Source organism: Triplophysa dalaica, chromosome 22, assembly GCF_015846415.1.
Source record: "Triplophysa dalaica isolate WHDGS20190420 chromosome 22, ASM1584641v1, whole genome shotgun sequence".
NCBI classification, from domain to species: Eukaryota; Metazoa; Chordata; class Actinopteri; order Cypriniformes; family Nemacheilidae; genus Triplophysa; species Triplophysa dalaica.
The window spans coordinates 19,560,501-19,581,105 of record NC_079563.1 but is presented as its reverse complement, the minus strand read 5'-3'; the positions used below and the strand labels follow the sequence as shown (position 1 = coordinate 19,581,105).

General features: G+C 36.6%; 1 protein-coding gene and 1 long non-coding RNA gene across 5 annotated transcripts; one reads left to right on the top strand and one right to left on the bottom strand.

Annotated features, from left to right (window-relative positions):
- Window positions 1–89: 89 nt before the first annotated feature.
- On the top strand, window positions 90–19,705 carry LOC130411510 (uncharacterized). 3 transcript variants are annotated; one of them, XR_008905082.1, is made up of 8 exons: window positions 90–300; window positions 4,602–4,729; window positions 7,395–7,593; window positions 7,671–7,867; window positions 8,843–8,941; window positions 14,409–14,473; window positions 18,945–19,073; window positions 19,511–19,705. It is a non-coding gene; the product is annotated as an uncharacterized LOC130411510 (long non-coding RNA). The 3 variants fall into 3 exon arrangements; XR_008905080.1 differs by lacking the exon at window positions 4,602–4,729; XR_008905081.1 differs by lacking the exons at window positions 4,602–4,729; window positions 14,409–14,473; window positions 18,945–19,073; window positions 19,511–19,705 and adding an exon at window positions 11,570–11,708.
- On the bottom strand, window positions 5,632–13,692 carry tacr1b (tachykinin receptor 1b). 2 transcript variants are annotated; one of them, XM_056736166.1, is made up of 7 exons: window positions 13,267–13,692; window positions 11,622–11,816; window positions 8,829–8,979; window positions 7,657–7,853; window positions 7,251–7,566; window positions 6,831–7,105; window positions 5,632–5,945 (listed from the first exon to the last, which is right to left on the bottom strand). In XM_056736166.1, exons 1-5 carry the CDS (start codon window positions 13,659–13,661, stop codon window positions 7,278–7,280), a joined length of 1,227 nt encoding a protein of 408 aa, XP_056592144.1. In that variant the 5' UTR covers window positions 13,662–13,692; the 3' UTR covers window positions 5,632–5,945; window positions 6,831–7,105; window positions 7,251–7,277. The 2 variants fall into 2 exon arrangements, with proteins under 2 accessions (XP_056592144.1, XP_056592143.1); XM_056736165.1 differs by having other exon boundaries at window positions 6,831–7,566.
- Window positions 19,706–20,605: the final 900 nt, after the last annotated feature.

Sequence of the window (20,605 nt, the reverse complement as noted above, 5' to 3'; positions counted from 1 at the left end):
AATGAAAGATTGTTGGAGTCATTTTCGAGATGGCTTCTTTTTATCGCCACAAGATGGCGGAAGTGAGCAGCAGTAGAGCGCGAGGCGCTGTTGAGCGTTGACTCCGTCGATGTTTGTTTCTAGAAGTTAGATCTGTGTCAAATCGTGTTGTTTTATTCTTAATCTTCCAATAATCAAATAGTTTTTAGTCTAGCAAATAGTTTTCCTTCATATCATATGTCATAGGCTACTGCTTTCAGCCGAACATTGTTACCGAAATTCAAATGTTTTCCACATGAGGCCTGTTGAGAGAGTTATGACGTGAGTTTTTACTTTATTGTGCATATACCATATGTGTACCATCTTTACACTGTGTGCCTTAAAGAGTTTTATTACATTTATTACATGTTTGTCGGCCTAAATGTTAGTGTAGTATTTACAAACGAGAGATGATAGAAGTCTGCAATACACAGATAGACAGACACCGTTAAACCTTTAATTGTGATCTGTTGTTTCTTAAATGACTTTTATTTTCATAAGTGTTGGAGAATTATAAGTGTTATTCATTGCTGATGGCTTCCGGTGTTTAGCGCCCTCACTTAAAACCTCATTTATTATTAGTGTAATTCTTCTGGATGTTTACTTGTTTTTCATTAGCTTAAGATTTAATTAATAATAATTTATTCATTTTATTTTAAATAATAATACAGTTGGCTTTATTACAGTACTGACAATCTAAGCCATTTACACACATTTTGAAATGTGTGACTGTCTTCTAATTCAGTAATATTGACACTATTTTACTTCCGGTGTGGAAAATACGAGCAGGTGAAAATTAAATTAAATTAAAACTCACAACAGATGTAATGTTGCGTTCACACCTAACGCGAACAATCGCGGTCCACGCTCTTTATAATGCTGTGTTCACACCAATCGCGCCCAATCGCGGTCCACGCTTTTTATTATGCTGTGTTCACACCAAACGCGAACAAGCTCGGTCCACGCTTTTTATTATGCTGTGTTCACACCAAACGCGAACAATCGCGGTCCACGCTCTTTATTATGCTGTGTTCACACCAAACGCGCCCAATCGCGGTCCACGCTCTTTATTATGCTGTGTTCACACCAAACGCGAACAATCGCGGTCCACGCTCTTTATTATGCTGTGTTCACACCAAACGCGCCCAATCGCGGTCCACGCTCTTTATTATGCTGTGTTCACACCAAACGCGAACAATCGCGGTCCACCCTCTTTATTATGCTGTGTTCACACCAAACGCGAACAATCGCGGTCCACCCTCTTTATTATGCTGTGTTCACACCAAACGTGAACAATCGCGGTCCATGCTTTTTATTATGCTGTGTTCACACCAAACGCGAACAATCGCGGTCCACGCTCTTTATTATGCTGTGTTCACACCAAACGCGCCCAATCGCGGTCCACGCTCTTTATTATGCTGTGTTCACACCAAATGCGAACAATCGTGGTCCACCCTCTATATTATGCTGTGTTCACACCAAACGCGAACAATCGCGGTCCACCCTCTATATTATGCTGTGTTCACTCCAAACGCGAACAATCGCGGTCCACCCTCTATATTATCCTGTGTTCACACCAAAGTGCACAATCGCGGTCCACCCTCTTTATTACTCGTGGGAAAAGTTTGTTATTTTGACGTGAGTAACCTGATCTGACAAATATTTTCAACCTACGTGGAAAACAAGATTGATGTGGGATTGTGGCAATCAGCCACTTGATTTGTATAATTCGCATAATAATAATGCCTCCTGTGAGTTTGCGTCTATACGTGTCTTTGCATTGACTTTGGATGTAATTTACTCACAAAAAATGCTTACACTGGGTCAGAGGATGTTAGCTGAGCTGAGCGGCGAGAATTTCCGCTACCCGCTCACGTGGACGTTCACTCTCCCGCTCAAAGTCGCACCAGACCGCTCCGCTCAATTACGCTCCCCGCTCACCTACAATTTCAACCCGCTCTGATGAAATCGCTCCACGCTCGCTCAAATTTAAAATTCCTCTGTGGTCTGTCGGTTTGCTTTTGGAAATATTTCATGAACTCCATCTCTCCTTTACACCGAAAGATTTTTGAAGTGTAGGCTGACATTGTTGATAATTGTTGAAGGCACAAGTGAATTCTGGCCCTAGACTCGTGGTTTGAGCCGTATCGGAGCGGAACAGGAGCGAGACAAAGCGATCACTCTGGCCTTTGGATAAAAACCCGCTCCGCGCATGACTATATTTTGCACGCTGACATGCTCTGCACTGGGTTCACACCAAACGCAAATTAAGTGTTGAAAATATCTGTCAGATCATCACTCACGTGAAAATAAGGAACTTTTCCCATGAGTAATAAAGAGCGTGGAACGCGATTGTTCACATTTGGTGTGTACCCAGCATTAATTCGCGTTTGGTCTGAACCTAGTGTAACAGAGGATGAAGTTGATGAATATGTAAAAAGTAGGGCAGTCAAACATCCAGAATAAACTTTTGTGTTAACATAATATATGTCTATGTTCTTTGCATATTAATTTTGTGTTTATAAACACATTTTTAAGAAACGTATATATTTTTTTGATAAATATAAATAAACACATGTAAACGTTTTCTAAATATATATACGTGTGTGTGTGTTTTTATAAATACAAAATGAATATTTACAGAACATGGACATATATTATGTAAACATAAACTTTTATTCTGGATGCGATTAATCGAAGTGAAGGGATATTTTCAAAAAATGGCCCTTGGGGTTTCCGACTGCAAACATTAGAAGGTTTACACTTTATCAACGCAGCAGGTCATTTAAAACAACATGTGCAGTAAGAGAAAAGAGCTTCAGCTTTAGCTGTCGGACGTCAGTTCAATCGATGCAGGTGACATATGCATTGACGTGACCTTTCCCTCTCAGCCGCAGTGCTTCACTCATATGTCCTGAGGGTCTCTATGTGTGTGTGTTCTCCTGACCCTCGCTGCCAAATGCTGTATTGTGTCGTCATGGCCACAGAGCTGTCATGTATGTGAAATATTGCACTTTAGAAGGACGTCATAAGAAAATGTATGAGTAAAGGAAGCACATGACTCTAGTGCAGTACAGAGCCACTTAGTGTTTGCTGAGAGATTTGTCCTCATTGATCGTAATCTCAATTCTCTCACCGTGGCCTTTATACTGAAGCAATTAAGAAACGAGAGGATAGAGATATATCTCATCTGACGGCCCGGTGCAGTCAGACAGCAGATTCTCAAGAGATAAATCCAAACAAAGAGGCTTCTGCAAATATCTAATGAGCTCCGTTGACTGGTTGGTAGACTCGTCTGTGTGTTAAAAACAAAAGTATGTGTCCATAAGATGTTAACATGTGTGCGGTGGGGGACCGTTTGTGCTGCGATCACGTTGAGTTTGGCTCCTGCTGCTGCGGTTTGAGGATGAAAGGAGACTGTAGGTCATGTCTTCCAGAATGATCAAACTGAGGTGTACGGATGTAACGATTCACTCAGCACACGATTCTGATCTCACGATGCGATTTATTCACAATTTACTATTTTTACAAAATGAGTTGAAACAAATAAGAAATGTACAACTTCACTTGCATTATTTCTTAAATGCTTCACGTTTCTTTGTATAATAAAATTTTGTTTTATTTTTAAATAACAAAACTAAACTGGAATTTTAAAACAAATAAATAATCTAAAAAGTCTCTTTAATATAAACAAAACCACAGGACCCATTCACCAAATTGTTTTTTTTATAAAATAAACAACACACAACAAAATACAACAAATCGTTTGTGTAATAAAAATGTTATACATTAAAATAATAAAACATATTAAATTTAATATGAATAAAATAAAATATAAATTGTCATAATATAAGACACTAGCCAAAGACAAACCAAAATTTAACTATGGATCAGGCGTGCACGTCAATTGAAGATTTCAGTTTTAAATGTTTGTTTGTTGTTCATTTATATGATTATCATTAGACTCTCAGTACTATAATACATTCTTATTTTAAGGAGCATAACACAACTGACACTTATTACAATTTATGATTTCACTCATTTCTATTCTTTTTGCAGACAAGTAATGACAGTAATGATAACATTTTTTTTTTGCATTTAATGAGACAAAGTAATATTCTAGTTTATAATTTTTTGTGTGTTTTTTTATTATTTTGAGGTAATATGTAAATGTAGACATGTTTGACTGACAGGTTTCATTAGATTTGTCTATTATTGTTAATGATAAATAAATAATGTGATATATACTTTTATCAAGGAAGAAAATCATTCATTTCAAAAAGTCATTAAAAATGTGTTATTATATGTGCATGGATGCATTCATTAAAGAACCAAATACTTTAAAAACAAACAGAGAGGGATACAAATACAAATGTTATCGGGTTATCACAGGGGCCATGTGTTAATGAGTTTTCTAAGGCTTTTGGAAGCGTCATATAAAAATGGCTTGTTGTGCTGTGGATTGATTTGTGTTATTTCAGGAAGATTACGGCCTTTCGTTTTCTTCATATTGATTATTATTGGCAGCAGTGTTCCTGGTTGGGACATTAAAAGCAGATTACATGTCATTTTGGTCTCTGCAGGAATAAATAGATACATGTTCACAAAACACCACAGTGAAGGCCACACAAGACATGTTATTGAGCAGTCAGGGTCCTGGATCTCATGTTGGTCAACACAGCACAGTACCAACATTGTGTATCAGACACAAGTAAGCAAACATGTATTTAAAATAATAGTTCACCTTAATATGTAAATTCTGTCATCATTTACTCTCCTTCCAGTTCTTCCAAACCTCTATAAATGTATTTGATCTGATGAACACAGAGAAAGATTTTTGGAAAAATGCTTATAACCAAACATATCTTTCTCCCCCATTGACTCCCATAGTAGGAAAATTACTTTGATCATTTTTGTGTTGAACACAAAAGACATTTTGAAGAATGTAGGACAGCAAACAGTTCTGGGGCACTTTTGACTACCATTGTATTTTTTCCTACTATGTTAGTAATGGTAGTAATGCAGATTTTGTCATTTTTTAATGGAAGTTGTGTATTTTATTAAACAAGCACAAATATATTACAGCTGAATGCATTAATAGTGTCTGATACTTACCATCTCTGAATTAGGAAAAGTTCAACCAAAAATGAAAATTCTGTCATGTTCCAAACCTGTATGAGATTATTTTGTTCTGTTAAACACAAAGAAATTTGGAAGAATATTTGTAACCAACAGTTCTGGGACATCATTGACTGGCATAGGAAAAGAAAACCAAACTACTATTGTAGTCAATGGTGACCCAAACCGGTGTGGTTCTCCACATTCTTCAAATGATCTTCTTTTGTGTTAAATACAACAAAATAAATTCATACTGAGTAAACAATGACAGAATTTTCATGTTTAACAGCAACCCCATTTCATTCTGATATGACAAGTGTGAAACACAGCGTTGCAGTTATTTTAAGCTTTTACACGCCCATCAACTTTATACAAACTAATGGCTTTATTTTACACACAGAACATTTATGTGATCAGATAAATATACAATGTTTATAAATACATCATAAGGACGATGTACAGAGACAACCACATCAATGCAAGGATGCTTTTCTGAACACAAACACTTCTACTGCAGGATTCAACATAAACACCAGTCAGAGCCGTACTGGTCATAGAGTTTTGTAGGTGTGGTTTGGACTTTGTTTTGTGGAACAATGAATCACACAAACCGTAAAGAATAAAAGTGAAATGGTGCAGCTGGTGCGTAAGTGCTGTATGTAGAGTTAGATGTAAGCAGGTCTGTGTTTAAACATGCGACCGTCAGGAGGTTTGAGATGCCGCAGTAATGCATGCAGCTGTGAGCGGTTCAAAAGGTGCAGCACTGCCCAATCTTTGTTCCTCTGAACGCATCAAAGCAGCGCTCACACCTGCGCAACAAAGAAAGAGTGTCTACAATCTGATGTCCTTACAGCTGAAAGAGACGTGTGACGCACAGCCCACACTATAAAAAACACACATTACACATAAACATCACACAGAAGTTCTAACACTGATGTTCGGGGATCATTGTAAAAAATGAGACTGATCTGTGATCAACTCTGTTAAAGGGACAGCTCAATGTGTCATTTATTTTCTCTTGTGTGTTTGTAAATCTGAATGCGAGTCTTGGAACACAAAATAAGATATTTTGAGAAATGTCTTGGTGGTTTTGTGTTCATACGGTGGAGGTCAATGGAGTTCAGTGTTGTTTGATTATCAACATTCTTCAAAATATCTTCTTTTGTGTTCTTCAGAAGAAAGAAAGTTTGAAATGACATGAGGATGACAGAATTCTCATTTCTGGGTGAACTGCCCCTTTAAGCATTTTTTATAGCACAATTCTTTCTAATCCATCATCACAAAAACAACACTTTTAAATGCAGAAAAGATGTTTTTTAGAAATATACTGACAAAAACAACATATTCTCTTTGTAAAATGTATCTAACCCCTTTTTTTGGCAATGGCATCTATAATTTATAATACAGCTATAAATACACACTATATTAATGAAATGTCTATTTTATCCTCTCTCTCTCTCTCTCTTCTCTCTCTCTCTCACTCTCTCACTCTCTCTCTCTGTGTCTCTCTCTCTCTCTCTCTCACTCACTCACTCACTCACTCTCACTCTTTCCCCTTCTCTCTCTCTCTCTCTCTCTCTCTCTCTCTCTCTCTCACTCACTCACTCACTCTCACTCTTTCCCCTTCTCTCTCTCTCTCTCTCTCTCTCTCTTCTCTCTATCTCTTTCTCTGTGCTATATATATATATATATACCACACATATAAATCTTTTGTCGCCTCTGTAGTCCAGTAATATACGCCAACAGGTGCGACTCTTCTGCGTCTGCCCATCAGATCCCCAACAACCCCCCGTAACCTTGATGGACGACTGACAAATTGTTGCTAAGGGCATCAGCTGGTCCGGTTTTCCTAAATAAATCAGGTCCTGGAATGCCAGTGTGCGAACACCGGTCAGATGGGTTGACGGGAAGATTCCTGTAGGGATGACTGCTGACCAGCTGCTCCGAACCGTCTCTCAAAACTCGTGTACTAGTAATGAGAGAAAATTACACGTGCAATACATTATCTCATTGTTTTAAATAGATTTAAAGAGATTACAGTATGTACTATGCATTGTACTCAATAATATTTTGACTGATATGCAAATATTCTTGAGGAAAAGTGAGCGTTGGACCTCTTGATATTTCAAGAAAAGAATGCTCTAAGCGAGGTTGTTGCTCGAATAGAAGCTGGAAGACTCCGAGACCGTCTTAGAGACGCTTCGTGAAGAACCGTTGGATGTGAGATCTGTTGAAACTCGACTGTGGTTCTCCTGCAGGTCTCCGTCTCCGGCTGGCATCACTGTGGATATTGTGGTTTCCATCCGGCTGGCGCGGTAGATGCTGGCCTGAGTCTGTAGATAGCGGGTGGATTTGAGCTCCAGACCTTCATACGTGCCTTGAGGAACACATGGACACCAGGAGAACGCCTGCTGAAATCCAGCTCGAAATCTGCAAGATACAACAGTCACTGAATGGGTGAGTATTGAATTATAAAGCGATATTAAATCCGTTCGATGTGAATGCATTATTGTATGTTACCTGTCATTGAGCAGACAGTAGATGATGGGATTGTACATGGTGGAGCTCATGGCGAGCCACATGATTCCTAAGTACACCTGCTGGATGTAGCGCTCCTCAAACAGGTTGGGAAAGAACTGATGCAGCAGAAAATAGACGTGATACGGCAGCCAGCAGACGGCAAAGGTGCACACGACCACAATCATCATCTTCACCACCTACAGAAGATAAAGTGAGTTAAAAACTGAGGCCAGATTCATGAACATGATAAAAAAGAAAACTATAAATATAAGAATGTTCTTTAGTTCAGTTTTATAAAAAGTTTGTATTTAAATTATATTTTCTTATGAAGATTATTGAATGAATCTGCCCCTTGGAGAAGACACTTTCGTAGTGAACAATACGGTAAAAGTTAATATAGTTTTTTGGGTTTAATTGCGGTTTTATTAAAATATTTTGTTCGTTTTAAGTTTATATGTTCATTTTAGTTCAATCTTTTGCTATTATGTTGCACTTCTTAATATCACTAATATGTTCTTTTATTTTATTTTTTATTTTTAGTTAATCATTTAAGTGCCTCAAATGTATTTCAGTTTTTCTTTTAAAAATAATATTTACGCATACATTTTATTAGATCTTGAATCAACATAAACAAACGTTATGTGGCCTAAACTTTACCTCCGTAAATAATCAATAACCGTTGAGTAGTTTTTAATTTAATTTAATTTAATTTAATTTAATTTAATTTAATTTAATTTAATTTAATTTAATTTAATTTAATTTTTTTGTATTATAATTCCTTTATTTTATTGTTTGATTTCAAATCAATTCAACAAATATATAATAAAATATAAATTCTTTTTAATATAATTATTGTAATTTTTTGTATTCTTATTCCTTTATTTTATTTTATTATTTAATTTCAATGCAATTAATATATAATACAATATAAATATAATTATTATTAATATAAATTAAGTGTAAAATAAATTGTAAAATTGAAACCAAACACAGACCATAAGTGAACTTCTTGTCAGGCGCGTGCGTTTGATGAAACCATCTATAGATGACATTAGAAAACCAGCACAGATCAGATGTTTAGTGTTCTTGTCTTGCTGATGATGTGAATGTAGTTGTGAAACACTGACATGCGCTGCTGATGGACACATGTGTTTATACTGTATGTGTCACACCTTTCGTTTGGCAGTGAGCTGCTCTCGATAGCGATCCGAAGAGTCTCCAGGAATCTCACCGGCCCAGAGAGTGCATCCCACCACCAGATACGCACAGCCCATGACCAGCAACGGTAAGAAATAAATGAGCACAACCACACAGACGTAATACCTGATGAAAAAACAGAAGACAGGGGGTCAGGAGGAAAAACAGCCAAAGAACAGAACAGAAATCTGTGAGGGAAAGAAAAGTTTGCATAATTCTGAGTCTTTGGTGCATTTTTGTACGCACACCATCACCTCTCGTCTCTCGTGTTTCCATCTGCTAGCTGGCACTGATAAATAAACGCTGGGTAACGTTTGATTTACGAAGTGTGAACGCTTTGAGAATTCAAACGGCGTGGTGCATTGATTCTTGAGTCTCGTACAATTCAACAGGCTGGAGTCTTATCTAAAAAAGACACTCGCCTCGCAGGAGAAAACATACACACAAACCTCCTACCACGTGCACACTGCCGTTCTTTAATGTTTTCCTGTGGCTTGTGTGGGTTGATCATGTGCCACACACTTAGTTTTAAATGCTTTAACAAGCCAAACTCTCACAGCCGGAGAGAGGTAATTGAACATCGCCGGCTGGTTTTTGCCGGTTTCAGTGTAAAATAAGGAGATTATGGCGATACAGCGATGGGTGAAAAGACAAGCCTGCAGTGCGCTGGCTGAAGCTCGGAGGATTAGAGCGGCTGGATGCAAAACACTGGAAAACAAATGAGCTGCTTGCTTGAATTTAATTCTGTGTGTGTGTGGGAAACTATCCATCGTCACACATACAGAGAGATCTTAAAGAGAGTCCATTCATCAATGCTTCTTATCTCCAACACCTCTCTCAAGGACTGTCTAAACTTAAGAGTTTTAAGACTCCAAACCTGACGAAATGGTTTCTGCTCGCTCTGATGGGTAACGTCGGACGTACATCTCGTTTAAAGGAGGTAGACACGTCGCGACAGAGTAATCCTGAGAGAAGATTGGCTGCACGGGTGGGTGAACCGCTTAAGCCGTTATGGAAATGACCATATGCCGTCTACACCTGACACTTACAGAACCTGCACAAGAGATGATGGAGAACGGGACGGATATCAATCCAAACTCATTCTGTGGATGATAAATACACATAAAAAAAGGATGTTGTGCGAACTTAATTAAATTAAGGAAAACTTTTCCACGAAATTGAATTACATTTCTCCGACAAAATCTAATTTGTTTGAAACGATTCTTTATTATCTTGTTATATGAACTTAATTATTTTATTAGTCATGATTAAATTAACTCATAACATATTTTACATAAAACCAATATAAAAAACCCAATTAGATTATTTAATGAAAGCACTCAAGAACGTTTTTTATATTTTACATTTTTAACATTGATTTTCATTGATTTTTGACATTATTTCATTCATTGTCAATAAGGAGAAATTGAGTTAATATAACTCATCAGAAATGCAAATAAAGGATTGTAACCACCCAGGACCTCCCCGAAGGAAACGCTTCGCTGAACAATCGTAAACTCAAAAATATAACAAACTCTTCAAAACCTTAAAGAAAAATGAACATTAAACACAAACAAGTGTTTCTTTTTACTGAAAATTTCATAAATAAAACTTACTTAAGAAAATAACTCTCAAAATGCATTTAAATGCAAAGCATCCTGGGAAATATAAATCCTCTGCCGTAACTTTCTTATGTTAACACAACACAACACCTTGAGAGTTCCTAAAGCACATCATTCCAAAAAACGTTGTGTGAAGTGACTCGCTCGATATTTTCATAAAACTGAACGTCATTTTCAATAATATTAGCCATAATTTGCAGCCTCTGCACACTATCACAATCTTCTTCTTGTAGTATTCGGTGGCGGATGCCATTACAGCGTCTGGTACGCTTAGCGCCACCTGCAGAAAGTGAGTTCTGAGGCTGTACAGTATGGCTAAAATTATTAAAAATGACGTTCAAATTTATGAAAAATCAAGCTAATCACTTCACGAAACATCATGATGTCACCAGTAGCCTCATAGACTCCCATTATATGAAGCGGAGAGGGCTGCGGATTTACCAAACAAACTTCTTTATGATTCTACTCAAGATAAAATGTCACTTACATCTCAGATGGGGGTGAGGGTGAGTAAATAAACAGCAAATTTGAGTGTTGGGCTGAACTATCCCTTTAACTTAAGAAATTAAGTAAATTGAATGTACACATGTAAATCAGACGGTGTATCAGTCTTCCCAAATTACTTTCAGAGCACATCGTTAGATTTGTACGGTTGTTGTTTGCTGGTGTTAAATGAGGGTGGTGTGTGTTGTTTTTCTGCAGTGCAGGCAAACAGGTGAAATACAGAACACAGAAATGCTGAAGCTCTGTGCACTTAAGAATTTAATCAACCCTCCTTTTCAGATGACATCACAACTCCTCTCGTCCAATCCTGTGGCACAGTTCTGGAGTTTATTCCCACAGGAAATTTAAATTCCCAGAGGAGAAAATCCCATGTAAAAATCGATAATGATATAACCATCATACATAAGCAGAACTCTTTTTTTTATCAAGTATCAAAATCATTCAGTTATTTGGAATATGTTGATCATCTCGATATATCTTGCATCCCTAATTTTATAGTTTCTTTCCGACAACATTTAAATTGACCTCAAGCGTTTTTAGTCCTGCTTTATATTCGTGCTGTTGGATGCGTCTTATTTTCTATATCACAGAAACGTCTGATGAGGGGATTTGCATCACAGACTCGACACAACATGCACTCACGTCTTTTGAAAATCCCACACGCTGAATTCTGGCCAGTTGATGTAACAGACGACCCGTCCCGGGAGCTGAGCGGTGCTGGAGAAATAATACTGAGGGAACGCCAGGAGCAGTGCCAGGGCCCAGATCACACCCACTACTAACTTAGTCTCAGTGGACGACAGACGCTGCTGGAGAGGATGGATTATTGCCATATACCTGCGGCGAGAGGTCAAAATAAAATCAACAACCTGCTTATGCAGACCTGAGGATCATCATTCATCACTTGACCCTGAATGATTCACTCAATCCTGCTGATGTGATTTGATCTGAAGTCTATTCAGTTCTCTTAAGAGGGGTTTGTTTATAATGTTCAGACCCATGATATCTGTTCTGATAATGCAATTCTACACCCATTAAACTGAGAGAATGCCATTTATATGGTACTGAATGATTAGTATATAAATGTAATAAGGAACTGACATGGTTCATATGATTGTGTATTAAACACAAGCTGTCGGATGAACCTCTCTCCTGTGTCCGACCTAAAGTTAGGTACTTTTCTGAAGTCCAATTGGACACAATGTGTTTTTCATTTAGATGGAGAAACACTCTTATACTCATTTGTAGATTTAAATAGACATAATTACATTTAAGTAATATTTTTGTTGTTACTTTATTGTGCAAAAGTGGAGATTTGGCTTTGACTTCACCGTAGAACCATAAATACCAACCAGAGTTATTAGAGTTTCATTTTAGTTTTATTAATATTTAAATTAGCTTTTATTTTTAGATCTTTAGCTTTTATACTAATTTAAGTTAGAGTTTTAGCACATTTTTTATATGCTTTTGTCATTTTATATTTTTTGTTTGTTTATTTTAGTGCTTTAAGCTTGTTTCAATTTATTTTCGAGGCATCTCTTCAATTTTTCCTTTAGTAAAGTTTTTCCCATAATCTTTAGGTCAATATTTGATTTGATTTCAATGAACAGAGACGTTTTCAAAGTTTGAATTTAAGTAAACTAAAATAACTTTGATACCAACACAACAAACATTCACTCCTGTTCAAAAGGTCTCTTACTCGCTTTGTGATTTTTTTGTAAACTTGGAATAACACAAATCTAAATGTGGGATTGTGTCGAACATTTTGAATAAATGAAAACTATATTCCTTTTCTGTCCTTCTGAAAATATCAATATTTGGTGTTTTTATTTTTTGCCATACATTTTATTATGAGTCACCCTTAATGTTTGTGGCTGGCCTCTACAAATATCTACCTAATAAAAAGTATAAAAAGAGTCGACAATATTTAATGATTTAAAAAGTTCGGTTGTACCATTTCCAGAAAAACAGTAAATTTGGAGATCTGAGGTTTTGGATAATATATTCAATCTTTGTGTCGAGTTTGCAGAAATGTTGCTTATTTATCGATCAGCTTAGTCTCACCCTAGGAGTTCACATCTATTCTAAGATCTAATTGGTCTTCATTAAAAACATTTTATTATATTGACTGCTTTTATAACAAAACTCAAATTGTATGACATTAGTAGACATTCAAGCAGTTTCACATCAAAAGGTTTGATTTAGAGAAACATTTGACTGAAGTGACACTGAACTTTTAATCAGTGTTGTATGTGAAGACAAACAGAGAGAATATAGTGGATCTCACCTGTCCAGGGCGATAGCGGTCATTGAGTAAATACTGGCGAACACTGCAGCTATTGGGAAGAAGTTGTGAAAGCGACAATAAACCAAACCGAAGTACCATTCATTATGAACCGCGTACACAAAGTTAATAACGGTGTTAAACACGGACATGGACGCTTCAGCAAACGCCAGATTCACCAGAAAGTACTTGGTGACAGTCCGCATGCGCTTGTGCGCAAAAACGATCCAAATGACTGTGACGTTCCCGACCACCGACACCAGAACTATACAGCAGTAACCCACAGCCCACACGACCACCTGCCACACCGGCTGAACGAACTGATTCGAGAAAACACGCGTGTCGTTCACTGACGAACCGTTACTGGAGTTTTCCCAAGTCATATAAACATCATCCATGATCGAGAAATAATCATCACACAATGATCACATCAGTATCAATACTTCTTATGCAAACGGTTGATATTAAAAGAAGCGTCTCTGGATCGCACGCGCGCGTCTTCGGAATGAGCTGCGGGCGGAATCCCGAGCGCGCACTCTACAGACGCGATATCGCGGCGGAGCGCGTGCGCGAGAGTGAGGATCTTTCCAGTTACGCGCATCTGCTGTGGGAACGAAAAGGGGATTAAACAACTTTATTGTGAAATGCGCAACATGACGTTGTTTTTATATAATACCACGTGCTAGATAAAATGTATGTATCATTTCTGTGGTTTGATACAGTTACTCATTATAAACCATTTAAATAATGTTTTAGTTTGGTCTGATATGCAATAATGTATTTTCTGGAAACGTCATTTGCAAGTCCCAGTGAATTTAACAATAACAATTCCTATTTTTCTTGAAATAATATTGCAGCGTTTATTGTAAATAGTTTATCAATATGGGTTCTTCCCAATGTGGGATTAGTTTTTGTTCTCTTTAAAAATGTTTGGACAAATTTTGTTTTTGGTGAATATTCGTACTCTTTTCTTAGCACACTTTAAAAACGCAGGCTTGTTTAAACCCGTGTTTGGGTCAGAGTTTTGAGCACTTTTTCTTGACAAATTTAAACCAACGCTTGGTTTTGTCTATTTGACCCAATCTAGAGTTGAAACAATCCAGCTTTTTTGAGGGCACTTAATGTTTTGTCTCGCATTATTTCAGATGAACTAACAAGGCCAGTTCTTTGATGACATCATCCTCCAGGATGCAAAGTGACATCATACACGGTGAGAAAACAACACTGGTAATAAAGAAGTTTAAGTGACTTGCGCTGTTTCTGAGTCTGCTAAACACTAAAAGTACTGACAGCTGGTAAGACATACGTGTTTTCATTTCTGTTCTTCTATCAGCATGATAATCATTTCTGCCCAAACAGATACATAGTCTATACACAAATTAAGAATGAAACAAAATAAAAAACTCTGTCACTATGGTAACATGTAACTATGGAATTTCTGTGGGTACTATGTATTGTACTTTTTTAATTGCATTCTGCTTAAAAATAAAAAAATATGAACATAGCAGTGAAGTTGATGGTTAAATTTATTGGGTATTTTATTCTTCAGAGTAAGAAATGTTCATTTTGCACGCGTCATACTCGGACTCCTGTAATGTTTCACCTTTAACCCAACAGTGAGGTCACCGCATGCATACATAGATCGAGATGTCTACAGGTGGAAAATGTGAGATAGATCAATGCACAATCCTTGACCTGAACCATCTCTGATTACTTGGTTCTTTTGCGTTGAGCGGCAATGGCCGCATGAACAATATCTCACTTCCTCCACAGCATGATCTCCACGCAATTTCTCACTGCAAAAATCAAAAACATTCAAGCTGAGGATATGGGTGGAAAGTGTTTAGAGAAATAGAAGAGAAAGAAAGCGGGCACTTGGCAGCAGTAATAGTCTTAATTCATCGCCATATTTCTAACCTGTCTGAACACAAAAACGTTCAATTAGTTAAATGGTGTATTAGCATGTGACCTATGTACATGTCTATAAATACACGTTCAGTAGGTCTATTCACATTCACAAGTCATTGAGTTCTTCAACAGGGTGCATTGTCTTCTGATTCACTCGCTTTTATTCTCTTCATCAGCTTTAAACAAAGGCTTTGGTTGAAATGTGCCGTCAAGAGATCTGGGCTGTTAAATTTACACCACGTTGTAGAAAGTCTTTTGTTTCACCATCATGTCTGCAGGAAGTCTTCAGACTGAAAAAATCACTTGTAGAATTTACTTAAAAAAATTCAAGGTTAAAAATTGTTAAAATGTGCTGCTGTAATTCAAGTACAATTTACTAACCAGGATAAAGTAAATTCTACTTATTAAATACATTTAGTTTTATGTTAAAATATCATGTAAATATTACTTGAAGCAATCAAAACAAGTAAGCTGAAAATAAATATGTGTTTAACTCAAATTACACTGATCACTATTTTCATACTGAAATATATATTTTTTACAACATAGATGGTCAAGTGAGATGAGAATGGTGGTCTCTGTACTGGTATTAGCACAGTTAATGTTATATAAGTTAAGTAACACACTTCTAACTAGGCACAAGCACCGCTCTTATGAACAACCGTAACAATTTAAAAAATAACACCAAAACTCCCTAAATCTCAAAGATAAATCAACACAAAACATGAACATTTTTTTCTGAAAAACACTTAAAATGACAGTTAATCTGGAAAATTAATCTCCTAATGCAGTCAGATGCAAAGCATGCTGGGCAATACAGATCAACTGCCAATGTAATTTTATCTACAAGAATGATTTATGTCGTTTCAACACATAATAAATAAATCAACTTATTTTGTCCAATTTAAATGCGTTAAACATAATAAAATTGTGTCGGATTTACTTAATAATTGGTTTAATTTTTTTAATTACTATTATTATTATTATTTTTACGTTATTTTAACCCAGTTTGTCTTAAAAAACAGGAACGTAATTATATTAAGTATATATATTTATATATTTTTAATTACTCATTTCGCATCTTTAATTCTTTGCTTTTATTTTCCACAATTTTGCTGTTCTTTAAACAGTAGAGACATAATAAAAAAATAGAAATCCGTGTAATACAATATCATGTAGAAAACATTGTTTTAATGCAAATCTTTCATATTGACCAGTAAGCTTAAAAACACGAAGAGAGAGAAACAAAAGAAAAGCGAAACACACTGACCCTTGTGTTACCTTACTGCAATATAAGGTTTAGTTCACATGACTGTTGTTAGTACCCACAATGCTTTGCAGTGAGGTTATCGGATCAAGATAAGAACATATGTCGTGCCGTCTGAACGTTTTGAAATGGTGAAATGGTGTTTTGATGGGGGTGAATGGTCTCGACCTGATCAGCAATGAGGTTTGTTTGCTGATTTGTTCTGTTTTGCTGGTGGTACTCGTGCACCTGTCCAGTTCATCTCTGATGTCCAAATGTGACTTATCAGAATGGACAGCAGGGAAATGAGATTTCAATTTCACACGTCACCTGCTGCTCACTAGAATACAATCCAGCAGAAAACAAGCAGCGGTAATGAGAAATGACTCTCCCGCTCTTCACGAACGGATAATATTCCTCATGCTGCACTACTACAGTATCTTTTTAATAATGTTAAAGTGCAGTACACAAATATTTAAAGATTATGGGCGGTAAACAGCTTGACCCTGGAGTCGTGTGGGGTTATTGAGTTTCAGAGACGCTCTTCTGACGGTTAAATAGCCTTGTAGACACGCAGAGAATGAAAGAAGCTCTCCCTCGATGTGTGTGAAGCAATTGTTTTCACCAGCGATGGCCCTCGACAGAATCAATACATGCCATACTTTAGATCTTTGAATCGTGTTGATTTACATCTCAATTGATCGCTTTCAAAATTGATTGATAGAGAAAAGTTAGTTTATCAATATTCACATGTTTCATATATAAAACCTTATTACATCAAATGGTTATTTTATCTTAGAAACACACAGATGAGATCTCTTCAATTTTGCAATTTGTTGTCCAAGACATTCATGAGATTAAACAGAGAGAAAGTTTGGCTCCGAGCGTCAGATATTTCTCACGAGGAGAAAAGGACTCAGAAGTTTGAGAAGAGATGTCTGAGCTCACATTTCTCAAGTCTGGAATCAAAAGTCAAAATTAGTAAAGATCTCAATATCAACTCTCCACATTTACCTGCGTTTGTTAACCCTCCTCTGTATGTGAACAACACGACTGTACATAAAACATTTCAATTCGCAAACAGTATATCTGTCATAGAAAGTGTCGTCTGCTTTATTTCTTCATTATTTGTGATGTATGAGAGCAGGACGAGGATCAGGTGAACAGTTAACAGGCTGAGCTTCATGAATAAAACGTCAATTCCAATATCACACAGAAATTGGATGTCTGTGCTCCATATCAGAGTTCACGTGAATTAAACAGGATCTGTTGAGTGATCTTATGAACAATCCTTCAGTTTCAGTCAGTGAACAAACAAACAGAGACAACGACAAGAAAGAAAGAAACAATGACAGATGTTTTGTTGTAGTTCATGAGAGCTTTGTTAGATTTAGTTGTATACAGTTTGATTTGTTTTCATAAGTACACCGTTCGTTCTGTGTTTATGCCACAAAATGTGTAAAAGGAGAAGTTCACTTTCAAAATAAACTTTTATGATCATTTACTCGCCCTAATGTCATCCAAGATGTTTATGTGTTTGTTTCTTTAGTGGAAAAGAAATGAAGGTTTTTGATGAAAACATTCCAGGATTTTTCCAAACGGTAAAAATTACAGTTTCAGTGCAGCTTCAAAGAACTTTAATCCACACCAGACCATGAATAAAGATCTTATCTAAAATGAATACAAATGTATATGCTTTATAAACACAAATGCTCATCCTGCTCTGTTCTACGATGCGCGTTCAGGACTTCTCGTAATGCGTAGTTAGGTCACGCTTTTTTTATATTAACATCCAGGATACGCACACGAAATGACCATTTTAAACAATAAACTGACACAAAGACATTTGAATATGTGTCATTGAACATTCAACAACCTCCTTCTCCACATTTGTGAACACTGAGTCGGTATTTCCGCCTACGTGAAGCGTGACCTTTTCAACGTAATTACGTATTACGTGAAGTCATGGACCTGCATCGCAGAACAGAGCAAGATGAGCATTCGTGTTTATAAAGCATATACGTTTGTATTTATTTTAGATAAGACCTTTATTCATGGTCTGGTGTGGTTTAAGGGTCTGCACTGAAACTGTAGAACTGTACAGTAAATTATCATGAACATTTATTTTGAAAGTGAACTACTACTTTAAAGTAACAATATTGAAATCTTATTGAGATATATTTTCTGTAGAAGGTGTAGTCACTTTTACTGTGAATTATTCTTTTTTGTAGTTTTAGTGTTCTTTAACTAATGAAGTATTATGAGTAAGAAATCCTAAAAATGTTGCACTATTTCTGTGTTGATATTCAAGGGCAGGACTTCTGTTATCCATCGACATCAAGCTGCTTTCTGTTCTATTCTCATGTTATGTTTGGATTGATCACTGGGTTTTGTCAATGCCAGCTCAATTAACTGTTTTCTTTTTTCATATCAAATATGATATTAGATCAGAAGAATGCAACGTGGAATCACGTTCACCGGTGATCTGAACCTCTGTATGTGTTGAATCTATTTGGCCTGTTAACAGGTGCAGCTCTGTGGACGGGTCCTGATGAGAGGATGCTGAGCGGACAGATAAAAGATGCTCGGCTCGATGTGCCAGCTAGATTAAACAACAGACTCTCTATCATCCGGTGGCTTGCTGACAAATAACGAGGTGAAAAAATTTTTTCAGATACACCACAACAACAGAGTGAACAGAGGTCAATGATCGCCTTACGCATTTAGACAGAATGCAAGTATATGAAGTCCGGTTGAAAGGTTTACCGCACTAAAAATGTGTAGCATGTCACAGTGTTGTACAGAATTGTGCTTTTTTGTCAAATGCTGTGTTTTTGTGTGATATTTAATAACACGGGTCTCCCAGAGGAGCGTGTGAGGAGCTCACAGGTTCAACTTTTCATTTTGATGTCGTTCTCATTTCTGCCTCGTTCAGCTGTTGATATGATGCCAGACGCATTTACACCCAGAATGATAAACACACGCTGTCTCTATGAAAGCTGATCAATATTCTAGATTTGACCGCAGAGATATGAGCGTGCATGTGTTCACAGGAAACAAAATCCCTCTGAAGTGTCTCTTGTGTGTTCACAGACGCCATAGAAATCCATTCGTCAGTAAACACGATGTTGTGAATCTGCTTCCGGCTTAACTTCACCTCTAATCCCTGATTATTACATCTCAAGTTTGAGAATCTGGTGAAGATGTTTCTCTGAAGAGTCGTGTTATCTCATCCACAAGGACATCGCAGGCTTACAGGGTTTTATTTATTGAGATTCATCAAAGCAAACATTTGTAAGAACATTACTTTCATCTTTCAGTCTGTTTTATTGTATGAGCGAAATATCACCTTTGAGACATTTGTAGTGAATGTTAAACATAGTGTTAAACTCATCCTACTGTTTATGAAAGGGACACCTTCTATTGATCATCTTAAAGCAGATCTATTGATTTTTCAAACATCTTCAGTTTTATGTAGAAAGCATCACGACTTATCTCAGAACCAAAATCAAATCTGACTTGATGATGGACTCACGTCTGGGAAAACATCCAAGCAACGCCATAGCAACCTCAAGATCACCTTAGCAACCGCAGGATCTTTAAAATGGGTACCATATCAAAATAAGGTCATTTTTACACTATTTCAAACCACAGTTAACATGCACAATGAACAATACTTGCACAAGATAGTGAATTTGAGCATTAACATTACTAATATACGTCTTAAAAATAAAAGTTGGTTGTGTTTACATGGTTTGATCCTCTGTGAACTGACATGAATGAACAATTGTATTTGTATGAACAAAAACTATACAAATGATGTTTCTCGTTGTTCATGTTAATGAATTAAATATGGAGTTAATTGATCCTATAGTGAAAGCAAATCTCTCAGAGTAATACATAAACATGAGAGTTTTCATATGTCTTGCGGTTTGTGAGCGTGTAAAATTAATTTGGAAGTGAGAAGTAATGAATCTCTTCATATCTGTGTCTAGATAATAACTCGCCGGCATCATATGAAATATTCATGAACATATGAACGGCTGATAATGATGTCATCGATCATTCTGATGTCATTATATGAGTAACATGTCTGTCCAATGTGACTGTATTCATATACATGTGTAAGAAATGTGAGGTGTGTTAATTCTGCTTCTGTTGACTTTAATTAAAGACATTCATTCTCAA